Source organism: Cibotium barometz, chromosome 25, assembly GCF_041138505.1.
Source record: "Cibotium barometz isolate CiBa-2024 chromosome 25, ASM4113850v1, whole genome shotgun sequence".
Classification (NCBI taxonomy): domain Eukaryota; kingdom Viridiplantae; phylum Streptophyta; class Polypodiopsida; order Cyatheales; family Cibotiaceae; genus Cibotium; species Cibotium barometz.
Genome location: NC_141070.1, coordinates 48,137,369 through 48,152,339, shown reverse-complemented (window position 1 = coordinate 48,152,339; position 14,971 = coordinate 48,137,369). Strand labels below are relative to the sequence as shown.

Sequence of the window (14,971 nt, the reverse complement as noted above, 5' to 3'; positions counted from 1 at the left end):
CTGCGTCCCATGCTGCTAATCAATCGTAACGTGAAGAGCGTATCAACTGATCTGTGGTACCGGACAACAAGCTTGGAGCGCAGGCGTGACGACGAACGATGTATTGGTCATCCCGCACTGGTTAGCAGGAGATTGTGGGGTGTTAGGTGTCTGTTCGCAATATGTGCTCGTGACCTCCACGCGACGGGCTGATCGACGAATTACGAGGGGTTGCTGCCCGTGGTCTACGACGGAATGAAGACTATCAGGGACTCGTGTTAACGGAGGTCTTCGATGAGATTCGTGGAAGGGCGACGCGCAGGCAGGACTACGGGGGATCTGAGAGCCTGTGACAACAGGCGATAGGTTCACATCGCTATCTGTTCCGTCGTAGTCTTGGCCCTCCAAGCTCACGTAGACAGCTCGTAAGCTGGGACTTCTTTGGCCACCAGTTCCGCTTATCTGCTGTAGTTAGTTGATTGTACGTATCAGCTGGTATCGAGTTTCTGACGGGAACCCAGAGATTGCAAAGGTTTTGGCAGAAACGTATCATTTACGATCAGGAAGTTACGAGGAGGCTACAGGCTTCGGGATATCTGCATACGTGAAAATCCAGTGGATCAAATCGGGATCGACCAGGGAGCTCTCTTTGACATCTGTCGATTCTGTGTTTTTTTTTCCTGATTTAGTTTTGTTGATGCTCCGCCTGCATAAAGAGGTTTTTGTTGATAATTAGTCTGCGTGAAGGCTCGATGCTATAGCAGGGACAGATTATGCTTGAGACTATGCCTGTGTGTTTCAGTCTGAGTTGACTTGCAGGAATTTCCCTAGTATAGGGAAAAGCGCTATTTGGGTTATGCATGTGTCAAATGCCTAGTCAGTGTGCATGTGGGATTGCAGGTATTCCCAAGTATAGGGAATTGTGTCAGAGTGTCAGTACACTGAATTGTGTCAGAGTGCCAGTACCCTGAATTGTGTTAGTTTGTAAATACAGTTTTCTAGCGGTGTTTTAAAAAAAAAACACCCATTGACCTGAATGGAAGCAGAAGAAGGGGCTTCCAGGAGGGACCCTGGTGAGTCAGGAGTCCGGCCGACCCAGCAGGTGTCGCGCCCAGTAGCTCACACCTTATCTGGCAGGATTGCATTGCTTGAGGATGCCTTGCAGCAGTTATTAGCGCAACAGTTACAGGCCAATGCAGGGCAGTCTGAACTTAGAAGAGTGATACACAGTATGTCTGCCAGACCTTCTCGAGAGGAGAAAGGAAAGGCTCCAATGGAACCGGAGTCTAGTGTCCATACGGTCGAGCCTAGAAAGGCTAAAGTACCAAATATTGCCAATTACAGGCCGGAAAAGTATTCTGGTCGGATGAATGACCGTAGTTCTGATGTCATTGAGACCTGGTTACACAAATGGGACGAGACGTTCGCCATTTGTGAAATCAGAAATGACATCAAGAAGATCCGCGAGGCCACCCACATGTTTAGTGAGGCAGCGGATCGGTGGTGGATTAAACAACAAAAAGATGGTATAGCATCCACTACCTGGGAGGGGTTTAAAAGAGAATTCAGGAAACACTTCTTACCTCCTGACGAAGATCCCGGGCTTGGGATCAGTATAGAAACCTTCGTCAGAGAAATTTGTCAGTGGCAGAATACACTGATAAGTTTCCAGAGAGTGTAATGAAGGTTGATGAACCCCTGCCTCAATCAATCCAAGTGAAAGATTTCATATTTGGATTGAATGATCGGATAAAAATGGAAGTTCGGGCTAAGTACGTGAACACGTTAGATGATGCAATAGCCATAGCCTTGAACTAAGTTCGGGCTAAGTACGCGAACACGTTAGATAATGCAATAGCCATAGCCCTGAACTATGAAGATGCCAAGGGCAGCAGACCAAGTGGGTTTGCACAGGTCGGAACCCAGTATGGGTATCCGAAGAAATCTGGGTTTAAGAAGAAATGGATTAGTAAAGGGAGTGGTTCTCAGCCGAGTGGTCAAGCCAAGCAGGCGAAACCAGCTGAAACTCCTAAACCAAGTACCACCATTGGAGTGAAGAGGAAAGTAACCCCAATGTCAGCCCGGGCTTGGTCTAAGTCTCCCTTAAACCCAGAGCAAAGAGAAAAGGCGAGGAGAGAAGGCTTGTGTTTTGGTTGCCTTCAGCCTCATCAGTGGAAGGATTGTCCACGTAATAAGGATCGTCGGATGGCTGAGATGGTAGTCTCAAAATGCGACGTGGAGATGGAGGGAAGTCCCAGAGCGGAAGAGATGCAGATTCAGCTAGCGGGATCTTCTCAGAGGTCAGTACCTCGTTTGTTATGTGTGTCTGTTGCTAAGCTAGTAACGAGTGCACCTGATAACATCCTATCTAAGCCCGCAGCAACGGGGTATACAGCCTTTAATAATACGGAGTTAATTAAAATGAAAGGGCAAGTGGCCAATCATGATGTCATTGTGTTGTTTGACTCGGCGTCAACGCACAATGTGATTAACTCCAAGCTCGTGACGAGGCTGAAGTTAAAGACAAGTCCATCTGACTATGCGTATACAGTCAGGATGGCAGATGGAAGTTCAACTGAAGTATGGGACCAAAGGGTTACCCAGTTGGAGCTTCGTATTCAGGACTATGCTGAGAAGCTTGATTTTGAAATGACTAAGCTTGCTCATGCGGATATAGCCCTGGGTATGGCGTGGCATTCTAAGAAGAATCCAGCCATTGATTGGAAAAAGCACGTATATCAATTCAAGATGAATGATGTGCTTTATGTCTTGCGAGGTGAAAAAGATATGCCTCAGGGACCGTTGGTTTCCGTGACGGAAATCCGAAAAGCTCAAGAAGGGTTTTTATTCCTTTGTACGGCATCGGTAGAGCCGGTTGATGATTCTTCGGCTAGCACTGATGTTACGCAAAGTGGTGAGATGGCCAAGCTGGCTAATCTTATAGCAGAGGAGTTCTCTGACTGTTTTAGGGATGAACTACCTTATGGGTTACCTCCAGAGCTGAATGTTCAGCATAAGATTGAACTGATCCCGGGGGCAGAGCCTGTAAATAGACCTCCCTATAGAATGAGTTTTACTGAAGAAGCGGAGGTGCGTAGACAACTGGAAGACTACCTCAAGTTGGGGTAGATTCAACCAAGTTTCTCACCTTTTGCTTCGCCAGTGATATTAAAGAAGAAAAAGGATGATACGTTTCGCCTCTGTATAGATTACAGAGCATTGAATAATATCACTGTTAAGCACAGGTATCCGATGGCTCGGATTGATGATTTGCTAGATGCATTACATGGAGCCGTGATTTTCAGCAAGATAGATCTTAAGTGTGGCTACCATCAGATCCAGATTAGAGCCGAGGATGTGCATAAAACCGCTTTCAGAAGCAGGTTTGGTCATTATGAGTTTTTGGTAATGCCCTTCGGACTTACCAATGCTCCAGCTACATTCGTCATGCTTATGAATGATTTACTACGTCCGTATATCGGAAAGTTTGTAGTACATTTTATTGACGATATTTTGATATTCAGTAAAAGTATTACTAATGAGCATCGCGAACACTTAAGAATAGTGTTCAGTACTTTGAGAAAAGCCTGTCTTTATGTGAATAAAAAGAAAACTATACTGTGTATGGTTAGGCTTGAATATTTAGGATTCATAATTACTCCAGAGGGGGTAGAAATGGATCCGAAGAAAGTGGCTGCGATACTGACTTGGCCAATCCCTCAGAGTCTGATCGCGTTGCGATCATTCTTGGGATTTGTCCAATTTTATAGAAGGAATATCAAAGGATATTCCGAAATAGTATCGCCATTGACTGATCTGACCTCAGATAAAGTACCTTTTATATGGGGACAGAATCAACAAGAAAGTTTTAACACCATAAAACAAGCTGTGGTCTCACAGGACCGGTGTTAAAAATAGTTGATCCCCAGAAACCGTTGTTCCTGGAAACCGGCATTGTGGTAGGAGCAGTTCTCCTTCAAGAGGGAAGGCCAGTAGCCTTTGAAAGCAAGAAGCTTTCTCCCTCTCAAAGAAATTGGCCAACTCATGAATCGGAGTTGTATGCTGTTATCCATGCTTTGAAAACATGGAGGCATTATTTATATGGTTCAGAGTTTTATGTGGATGTGGATCATGATACTCTGAAACATTTTTGTAAACAGCCTGACTTGAGGGGCCGCCAAGCTAAGGTGGGCAGAGCTCATGCAGGAGTTTAATTTAACGATTCGGTACCGAAGAGGAAAAGACAAAAAGGTTGCTGATGCATTGTCTCGCATTATGCACAACATGAGTTTTACGGTATTAGAGAGTGCTCTAATGACCGAGATTAGAGAAACTCAAAAGGTGGACGATGTATGTATGTATGTATGTATGCATGCATATCTATATCTATATATATCTATATATATGTATATATGTATGTGTGTGTGTGTGTGTGTGTGTGTGTGTGTGTGTGTGTGTGTATATGTATGTATATACATATGTATATACATATATGTATGTATATATGTATATGTACATATATATGTATATGTATGTATATATGTATATGTACATGTGTGTGTGTGTGTGTGTCTGTGTCAAGATTTCATTGCCCACCAATATTTGAACCATACAATCGATTCAGCCATAGATTGGCTGTAAAAAAAATAATTAAAACTTATTCAGATTTGAAAAATAAGCATTTAGATGGAATTTAGATAAAATTTTATTTCCAAGGTATTATGGCTAAACATGTTAGGTTTACAAAAAGTGTAGAATCCGTCTGGTAGACCAGGCTCCAAGGCCAGGGTTCACTTACCTGCCACCATTCAAACCAACCAATTGTTAGAACAATGAAGCTGAATTTGGGTAGACAGGTAATGCCTGTATCCCCTGGCTTGTTATCACTTTACCTAAGACCATGAACTATCCCTTCAAATTCTAGAAATTAGCTGAAGAAACTTTGAACACAAAAGCAATGATTTTATATTCACGTGATCACAAGATTTTTTTTGTTAATAACACTTGTGAACATGTTATTCACATGTTCACATGTTTTCATGTTCTCAAAATAGCAGGTTACCAGGTCACTGGTAACCTGCCGAAGCCCGCCGGGCTTTTTGTTTTCCCGGCGGGAAAAAAAGTTTAAAAAAATGGTCAAAATATTTTCATGTTCTCACAGTCATTCCTACCATTTTTGGGCCTTCTGGACTCATTTATGATGTCAAAAGTTCAAAATTCTTTGTACAAAAAAAGTTATCTCTAAATTTATCACCTTAAGCTCGATTACCATCAATTAGATCTTATTATACTTCCAATTGAGTCTAATTGACATCAATTAATATCCAATTGAGTCCAATTATCAATTAACTCTAATTGGGTGTCAATTGATCGATTGGGCTCAATTGACACCCCATTGGACTCAATTGGGCTTGATTGGACTTAATTAACTCTAATTGGGTGTCAATTGACATCAATTGACACCCCATTGGACTCAATTGGGCTTGATTGGACTTAATTGGATTCAATCGATTGACACCCAATTGGACACAACTGGGCTTAATTGGACTCAATTGACATCGATTAACACCCAATTGATGTCAATTGAGCTCAATTGACATCAATCCTAGTCAATTGATATCCAATTGATGCCAATTGAGCCGAATTGACACCAATTGCACTCAATTGGTACCCAATTGATGTCAATTGAGTCCTCAATTAACATCAATTAACACCCAATTGAGTCCAATTGACATCAACTAATACCCAATTGAGTCAAATTGATATCAATTAAGTATAATTGGGTGTCAATTAAGTATAATTGGGTGTCAATTAATCAATTCGACTCAACTGATATCAATTGACATCCAATTGGACTCAATTGACATCAATTGGGTGCCAATTGAGTCCAAGTGACACCCAATTGATATCAATTGCATCCAATTGGGCTTAATTGACATCAATTCACACCTAATTGATGTCAATTGAGTCCAATTCGGTTCAATTCACACCCAATTGATGTCAATTGGGCTCAATTGACATCCAATTGATGTTAATTGGACTCAATTGACATCAATTAACACCCAATTGATGTCAATTGAGCTCAATTGACATCAATCGTAGTCAATTGACACCCAATTGATGCCAATTGAGTCGAATTGAGCTTAATTGATATTAATTACACTCAATTGGCACCCAATTGATATCAATTGAGTTCGATTAGACTCAATTAATATCAATTAATATCTAATTAAGTCTAATTGACATAAATTAATACCTAATTGAGTCAAATTGATATCAATTAAGTCTAATTGGGTGTCAATTGATCAATTGGGCTCAATTGATACCAATTGACATCCAATTGGACTCAATTGACATCAATTGGGTGCCAATTGGGTGCCAATTGAGTCCAAGTGACACCCAATTGGGTGTCAATTAAGTCCAAGTGACACCCAATTGATGGGCTCAATTGACATCAATTCACACCTAATTAATGTCAATTGAGTCCAATCACGTTCAATTCACACCCAATTGATGTCAATTAGGCTCAATTGACACCCAATTAACTCAGCCCAATTGATATCAATTGAGTCTAATTCAAACCCAATTGAGTCTAATTCAAACCCAATTGAGTCTAATTACATCTAATTGGACTCAAGTGACATCAATTAACACCCAATTGATGTCAATTAAACTCAATTAACATCAATTAACACCCAATTGATATTAATTCAGCTCAATTGACATCAATTGTAGTTAATTGACACCCAATTGATGTTAATTGAGCGAAATTGGGCTTAATTGACATCAATTACACTCAATTGGCACCCAATTGATGTCAATTGAGACTCAATTAACATCAATTAACATCCAATTGAGTTCAATTGACATCAATTAATACCCAATTGAGTCAAATTGATATCAATTAAGTTTAATTGGGTGTCAATTGATCAATTGGAGTTAATTGATATCAATTGACATCCAAGTGGACTCGATTGATATCAATTGACATCCAAGTGGACTCAATTGACATCAATTGGGTGTCAATTAAGTCCAATTGACACCAAATTGATATCAATTGCATCCAAGTGGGGTCAATTGACATCAATTCACACCTAATTGATGTTAATTGAGTCCAATTAAGTTCAATTTACACCTAATTGATGTGAATTGGACTCAATTGACACCCAATTGATATCAATTTGACTTAATTGATACCTAATTGATATTAATTGGACTCGATTGACATTAATTAACACCCAATTAATATCAATTGAGCTCAATTGACATCAATTGTAGTCAATTGATACCCAATTGATGTTAATTAAGCCAAATTGGACTTAATGGACATCAATTACACTCAATTAACACCTAATTGATGTCAATTGAGTCTAATTGAGCTCAATCAACATCAATTAGTACCCAATTGAGTCAAATTGATATCAATTAAGTCTAATTGGGTGTCAATTGATCAATTGGGCTCAATTGATATCAATTGACATCCACTTAGACTCAATTGACATCAATTGGGTGCCAATTGAGTCTAATTGACACCCAAGTGATATCAATTGCATCGAATTGGGCTCAATTGACATCAATTCACACCTAATTGATATCAATTGAGCCCAATTGATATTAATTGAGTCTAATTCACACCCAATTGAGTCCAATTGCATCTAATTGGACTCGATTGACACCCAATTGAGTCTAATTGAGTCTAATTCACACCCAATTGAGTCCGATTGCATCTAATTGGACTCGATTGACATCAATAAACACCCAATTGATGTCAATTAAACTCAATTAACATCAATAAACACCCAATTGATATCAATTGACTCCAATTGGGTTTAATTGACTCCCAAATGATGTCAATTAAGTCCAAATAGATATAATTAGGCTCAATTGACACCTAACTGATGTCAATTGAGTCTAATTGGGTTAAATTGGATGCAATTAGGCTCAATTGATACCTAACTGATGTCAATTAAGTCCAAATAGATACAATTAGGCTCAATTGACACCTAACTAATGTCGATTGAGTCCAATTGGGTTAAATTGGATGCAATTAGACTTAATTGATGTCAATTGAATTAAATTGGATGCAACTTATCCAATTGATGTCAATTGAGTTCAATTGAATGCAATTAGGCTCAATTGATACCTAATTGATATCAATTGAGTTCAATTCATACCCAATTATTGTTAATTGTGTCCAATTGAGCTCAATTAACATCCAATTGATGTCAATTGGGCTCAATTAACACCCAATTGATGTCAATTGGGCTCAATCAACATCAGTTAATACCCTATTGAGTCCAATTGATGTCAATTGAGTCCAATTGGGTGTCAATTGATATCAATTGAGACCAATTGAGTCCAATTGATGTCAATTGAGTCCAATTGGGTGTCAATTGATATCAATTGACAATTGAGCCCAATTCATGTCAATTGAGTCCAATTGGGTGTCAATTGATATCAATTGAGACCAATTCATATTGATATCAATTGAGTCCAATTGGGTGTCAATTGATATCAATTGAGACCAATTCATGTCAATTGAGTCCAATTGGGTGTCAATTGATATCAATTCATGTCAATTGAGTCCAATTCATCAATTAATATCCAATTAGACTTAATTGATGTCAATTGGACTCAATTCATTCAATTTAGCATCAATTATAATCAATTGACACCCAATTGATATTAATTGACATCAATTAGGTGTTAATTGATGTCAATTGAGCCCATGTGACATCAATTATGTGTCAATTCAATTGATGTCAATTGAGCCCAATTGACATCAATTGTGTGTCAATTGATACACAATTAGCTTCAATTGGGCTGAATTGACATCAATTGACACCCAATTGATGTCAATTAGGCTCCATTGATAACCAATTAGACTCAATTTGGCTCAATTGACATCAATTGACACCCAATTAGACTCAATTTGGCTTAATTAAGTCTAATTGGACTGAATTAGACTGAATTTGGCTCAATTGATATCAATTGACACCCAATTAGACTCAATTTGACTCAATTGACACCCAATTGGACTCAATTTTACTCAATTGACATCAATTGACACCCAATTGATGTGAACTGATGTGAATTGAGCTCAATTACATCGAATTAGGCTCAATTGACATCAATTGACACCCAATTAACATCAATTGATACCCAATTAACATCAATTGATACCCAATTAATATCAATTGATGTGAATTGATGTCAATTGAGCTCAATTAACATGGAATTAGGTTTAATTGACACCCAATTAATATCAATTGAGTGCAATTGAGCCCAATTCAGCTCAAGTGTAATCAATTGACACCCAATTGATGTCAGTTGCATCCAATTTGGCTCAATTGAAACCCAACTGATGTCAATTGAGTCCAATTGATGTTAATTGGCACCCAATTGATGTCAATAAGATTCAATTGATGTTAATTGGCACCCAATTGATGTCAATAAGATTCAATTGATGTTAATTGACACCCAATTGATGTCATTTACATCCAATTGAGCTCAATTGACACCCAAATTATCCAATTGAAGTCAATTAGACTTAATTGACTTCAATTGTGTTAATTGGATATTAATTGATATCAATTAACACCCAATTGCTATCAATTGAGTCTAATTCGGCTCAATTGACACTCAATTTACATCCAATTGGGTGTGAATTGAGCTCAATTGTATCATATTAGGCTCAATTGACATCCAATTGACACACAATCGATCACACAATCGAGCCCAATTGATATCAATTGTGATCAATTGACATCAATTGTGATCAATTAACACCCGATTGATGTTAATTGCATCCTATTGGGCTCAATTGAGCACAATAGGATGCAATTATCAATTGAGTGCAATTGAGCCTAATTGAGCTCAATTGATATCAACAATTGACACCCAATTGATGTCAACTGAGCTCAATTGATATCAATTGACACCCAATTGATGTCAACTGAGCTCAATTGAGCTTAATTGACATTAATTGTAATAAATTAACACCCAATTGAAGTCAATTGGACTTAATTAATATCAATTAACATCTAATTATTATCAATTGAGTCCAATTCGACTCAATTGATACTTAGTTTACACCCAATTTATGCAAATTGGGTGTAAATTGGGCTCAATTGCATCGAATTAGGCACAATTGACATCAATTGATACCCAATTAATATCAATTGAGTGTAAATCAAGTGTAATTGAGTCCAATTGGACTCAATTGAGTGCAATGATGTCATGGACAATTGAGCCAATTGATGTAAGTATAGTTAGATTTAATTGGTGTGTCAATTGAACTTAAGGCCAGCAAATTATACAAAACTTTTTTTGTGCCAAGAATATTGAACTTTTGACATCATAAATGAGTCCAGAAGGCCCAAAAATGGTAAGAATGACTGTGAACATGATTTTTTTATTATTTTTATTATTTTTATTATTTTTTATTATTTTTTTAACTTTTTGAATTTGTCCACCGAGAAAATGGGTTTTCCCGACGGGCCCGTCGGGAAGTGATATTTTCCCGGCGGGATTACTGGCAGAGAAGGTTTTTCACAAGAATTTTTATGTTAACAACAGGTTTTGTTAACGTGATCACGAAATTGTGAAGACGTTAATGAAATCCTTGCACAAAAATAAAATTTATAGAATGTTTTTGTTTCAAAGTGGAAGGGGAAATTTTGAATTTCTTGGAATTTAGGAATTAATTAAATACCTAACAATGTAGATTTAATTAAGTTGAAAGATGAGGAACAAGAAAACTTAAATGTAAGCAAGAAAGGCAACAATAAGTAACTAGCTTTAAAAATTAAATTAAAGGAAGCGTAAATTTTTAAAGCTAAAAAATACCTTGAACAAGAGTAATCAATGAGAGAGAGAGAGAGAGAGAGAGAGGGGGGGGGAGGGGAGGGGAGGGAGGGAGGGAGGGAGAGAGAGAAAGTAGAGAGAAATGTATGTACACACACACACACACATAGAGAGAGAGAGAGAGAGAGAGGGGGGGGGGAGGGGAGGGGAGGGAGGGAGGGAGGGAGAGAGAGAAAGTAGCGTGACGGAAGAGAGTTTGTTACAAAACACATAATTGTCCAAGATGATGGGAGTCGAACGTAATGAATCACTATACAGAAGAGTGAATGACAAGTGGAAGAAGCCACAAAATTTGAGGCAAGCACAAGCTGATCTAATTGATTGATGCAAGTACAAGTGAGCCTCATTTCATAGGTTAGGCATGCCTTATCTTTAACACTCAAACACCTCACACATGATGTCATTAGAGGGAATCTCCATGACCTCACATGATATCACACAACAAGGAATCAAATCTAGAAAGGTCAAGTGACCCTATACAACCTAAAAGAACAAGTGTCCCACCATCGAAGAGTACATTCACACCCATATACTGAAGGAAACTCTAGGCCTATTGTTTCCACACCTTGGCTATGAATTTTCCCAACAAACCCCCTTTGGAGCGAAAGTTGTGAGACCCAACATGTAAAGAGAACACCGAACTCGCACCCAATTTGATATTGCAAAGAGCAAGCCTTACTGTCCAACACCTCCCATATGACAACATTCCCCTCGATCAACATGAGACTTGCGATTGAGGACATCACTCTGTCATCCCCTCTCACTCCTAACTAGTGACAGCATTTAACTCTAAAGCGTAAAACTAAGGCTCTCACACAATAAAGGAAAAACTGCACAATCATCTTTATGGGACTACCTAGGGCAAAGTACCATTATTGACTCAACACAAATGAAAAATTAGAAAGCCCATTCCTTGTCAACCTCATCAATGTTAACTTGGGTAGTGGTAGCTCAGTTTCTTGGACTTTTGGATCTTTTCTGCTTCACCCTCAATTGTCTGCAAGATTAGCACAATGCTTCTCTTACTCCTTCTCCAGCTTCTTAAAACCATTGGCCTCTATGTGGCCCATTCTCTTTTAATATCTACACTTGATTTTTTTCTTTGTCCTCCATTTGTTGGTGTTACCAAAGCTTTGTTGAATTTTGAGATGCTGGTGCTTAGATCCTCCTTTCTCCTATCCTTTTCAAGGAGCAAAGAAACAAGATCTACCTAGTTACATAGAGAATCTCTAAAGTATGCTCAAAATGGTGAATACCACACATACTTTTAATCAGCATATCTGCCTAAGTTTTAGGATCAGGGGATGATTGGAGCTTGAGGAGGGAGGGGAGGACACCAACAGAAGAGATTCACAAGTAGGAGGCCAACAAGGTCTAATTGTTGGCCAAATAGGACATGGACAGGTGCATCGCCATCCCAAGTACCTTCAATAGCATGCTCCTGGATGTTGTTTTTGACATTGTCAGACTGTTAGAGAGATGGAAGAGGCAATACTTACCCTGTACAAGCCAGCCGATGGTCTCAACATAAAGGGAATTACCAAGGGACACGAAGGTTGTACACGATGAAAGTATGATATACTTTTTTTTATATACACAAAAAGAGAGAGGGGTGGAGCTAGCTATGGAGGAACAAATTACACCAGCAGTCTCTCTATGGCAGAACCGTCGAGCACTACGATAAAATGATTGACCATGCCAATTCAACAATCAAATTTATGAGGGAGTCACTTGAGGAGGCTGGATGCCATGTTGGGCGAAAACTCTTCAAAGCAGAAGTGGAGGATTTCAGTGGAGGAACGAATTACACCAGTAGTCTCTCTATGGCAGAACCGTCGCACTGTGATAAAATGATTGACCATGCCAATTCAATTGTCAAATTTATGAGGGAGTCACTTGAGAAGGCTGGATGCCATGTTGGGTGGAAATTCTTCAAAGCAGAAGCGGAGGATTTCATACTGAGACTGGGATTGTAAGTCTGCAGCAATGTTGTTCTATTACAAGAGGATGTTGATCAAGTGCTCATTCATGAGCTGATCCATGCCTATGATCAATGCAAAGCAGCAAATTTGGATTGGGCCATTTGTTCCCACCATGCCTGTGGCAAGATTTGGGCTGGAAATTCGAGTGAAGATTGCTAATTCAAGCAAGAGATGTTGCAAGGGTGTTTTGAGCTTCGGAAACACCAGTAGGACTGTGTAGTGGAGATCTCTCAAGTTTGTTGCAATGAATCCTAATTGCCTTGGGAGCAAGTCTTTGGAATCAATTGATAAAGTTTGGGATACTTGCTACAAGGATACACAGCCTTTTGATAAAGTTCCATGATGTTCTTGAGTATCCCACAGAAGAGAGAAATTTTGATGTGTAGGGGATGTTCTTTTAGAATGGGCAAAATCACTTCCCATTTTGGTTGAAATTGACATTACACATCATTAGAGTGCCATGGCGAGAAGGATGAAATAATGAGAGGCCCATTATTTTCATATGATAATCTTTTAAAGTTTGTCCACTGCGTCGATTGTCAGGGCAAAGAGAGATATGGAAGAGCATCCTTGAGAGATAGCGAGGACCCTAAGAAAATGAGGTCAAGCAAAGTGTACGTTTTGGGATCAGGGGATGACAGGAGCTTGAGGAGGAAGGGGAGGACACCAGCGGAAGAGATTCACAAGTAGGAGGCCTGCAAGGTCTGTTGGCCAAACAGGACATGGACAGCTGCACCGCCATCCCAAATACCTTCAATAGCATGCTCCTGGATATAGTTTTTGACATTGTCAGACTGTTAGAGAGATGGAAGAGGCAATACTTACCCGGTACAAGCCAGCAGATGGTCTCAATATAAAAGGAATTACCAAGAGACACAAAGGTTGTACATGATGAAAGTATGATATAGTTTTTTTTCATGTACACAAAAAGAGAGAGGGGTGGAACTAGCTATGGAGGAACGAATTACACCAGCAATCTCTCTATGGCAGAACCATCGAGCACTATGATAAAATGATTGACCATGCCAATTCAACCCTCAAATTTATGAGGTGAGAAGGCTGGATGCCATGTTGGGCGGAAATTATTTAAAGCAGAAGCAGAGAATTTCAGACTGAGACTGGGATTGTAAGTCTGCAGCAATGCTGTCCTATTACAGGAGGATGTTGATCAAGTCCTCATTCATGAGCTGGTCCATGCCTATGATCAATGCAGAGCAGCAAATTTGGACTGGGTTGTTTGTCCCCACGATGCCTGTAGCAAGATTCGGGCTGAAAATTCGAGTGAAGATTGCTACTTCAAGCGAGATGTTACGAGGGTGTTTTGAGCTTTGGAAACACCAGAAGGACTATGTGTAGTGGAGATCTCTCAAGTTTGTTGCAATGAATCCTAATTGCCTTGGGAGCAAGGCTATGGAATCAATTGATAAAGTTTGGGATACTTGCTACAAGGATACACAGCCTTTTGATAAAGTTCCATGATGTTCTCGAGTATCCCACAGAAGAAAAAAAAATTTGATGTGTAGGGGATGTTCTTTTAGAATGGGCAATTTCACTTCCCACTTTGGTTGAAATTGACATGCACATGGTTAGAGTGCCATGGCCAGAAGGATGAAATAATGAGCCCAATGGCCATAAGGATGAAATAATGAGCGGCCCATTATTTTCACATGATAATCTTTTAAAGTTTGTCCACTGGGTCGATTGTCAAGGCAAAGAGAGATATGGAAGAGCATCCTTGAGAGATTGCGAGGACCCCGAGCAAATGAGGTCAAGCAAAGCGTAACTTTTGGGATCAGGGGATGACAGGAGCTTGAGGAGGAAGGGCATGACACCAACGAAAGAGCTCCAGAAGTAGGAGGCCTGCAAGGTCCGATTGTTGGCCAAATTGGACAATTGCACTGCCATCCCAAGTACCTTGAATAGCCGGAAAGCCATGCTCCTGGATATAGTTTTTGACATTGTCAGACTGTTAGAGAGATGGAAGAGGCACTGTACAAGCCAGTCGATAGTCTCAACATAAAAGGAATTACCAAGAGACACAAAGGTTGTACACGATGAAAGTATGATATACGTTTATTTCATGTACACAAAAAGAGAGGGGTGGAGCTAGCTAGCTATGGAGGAACAAATTACACCAGCAGTCT

The 14,971-nt window shown here is 39.5% G+C and overlaps 1 protein-coding gene across 1 annotated transcript; it reads left to right on the top strand.

Moving 5' to 3' along the window:
• Nucleotides 1–2,184: 2,184 nt before the first annotated feature.
• On the top strand, nt 2,185–3,108 carry LOC147624655 (uncharacterized). Its single transcript, XM_086819855.1, has one exon. It carries the CDS (start codon nt 2,185–2,187, stop codon nt 3,106–3,108), a length of 924 nt encoding a protein of 307 aa, XP_086675981.1.
• Nucleotides 3,109–14,971: the final 11,863 nt, after the last annotated feature.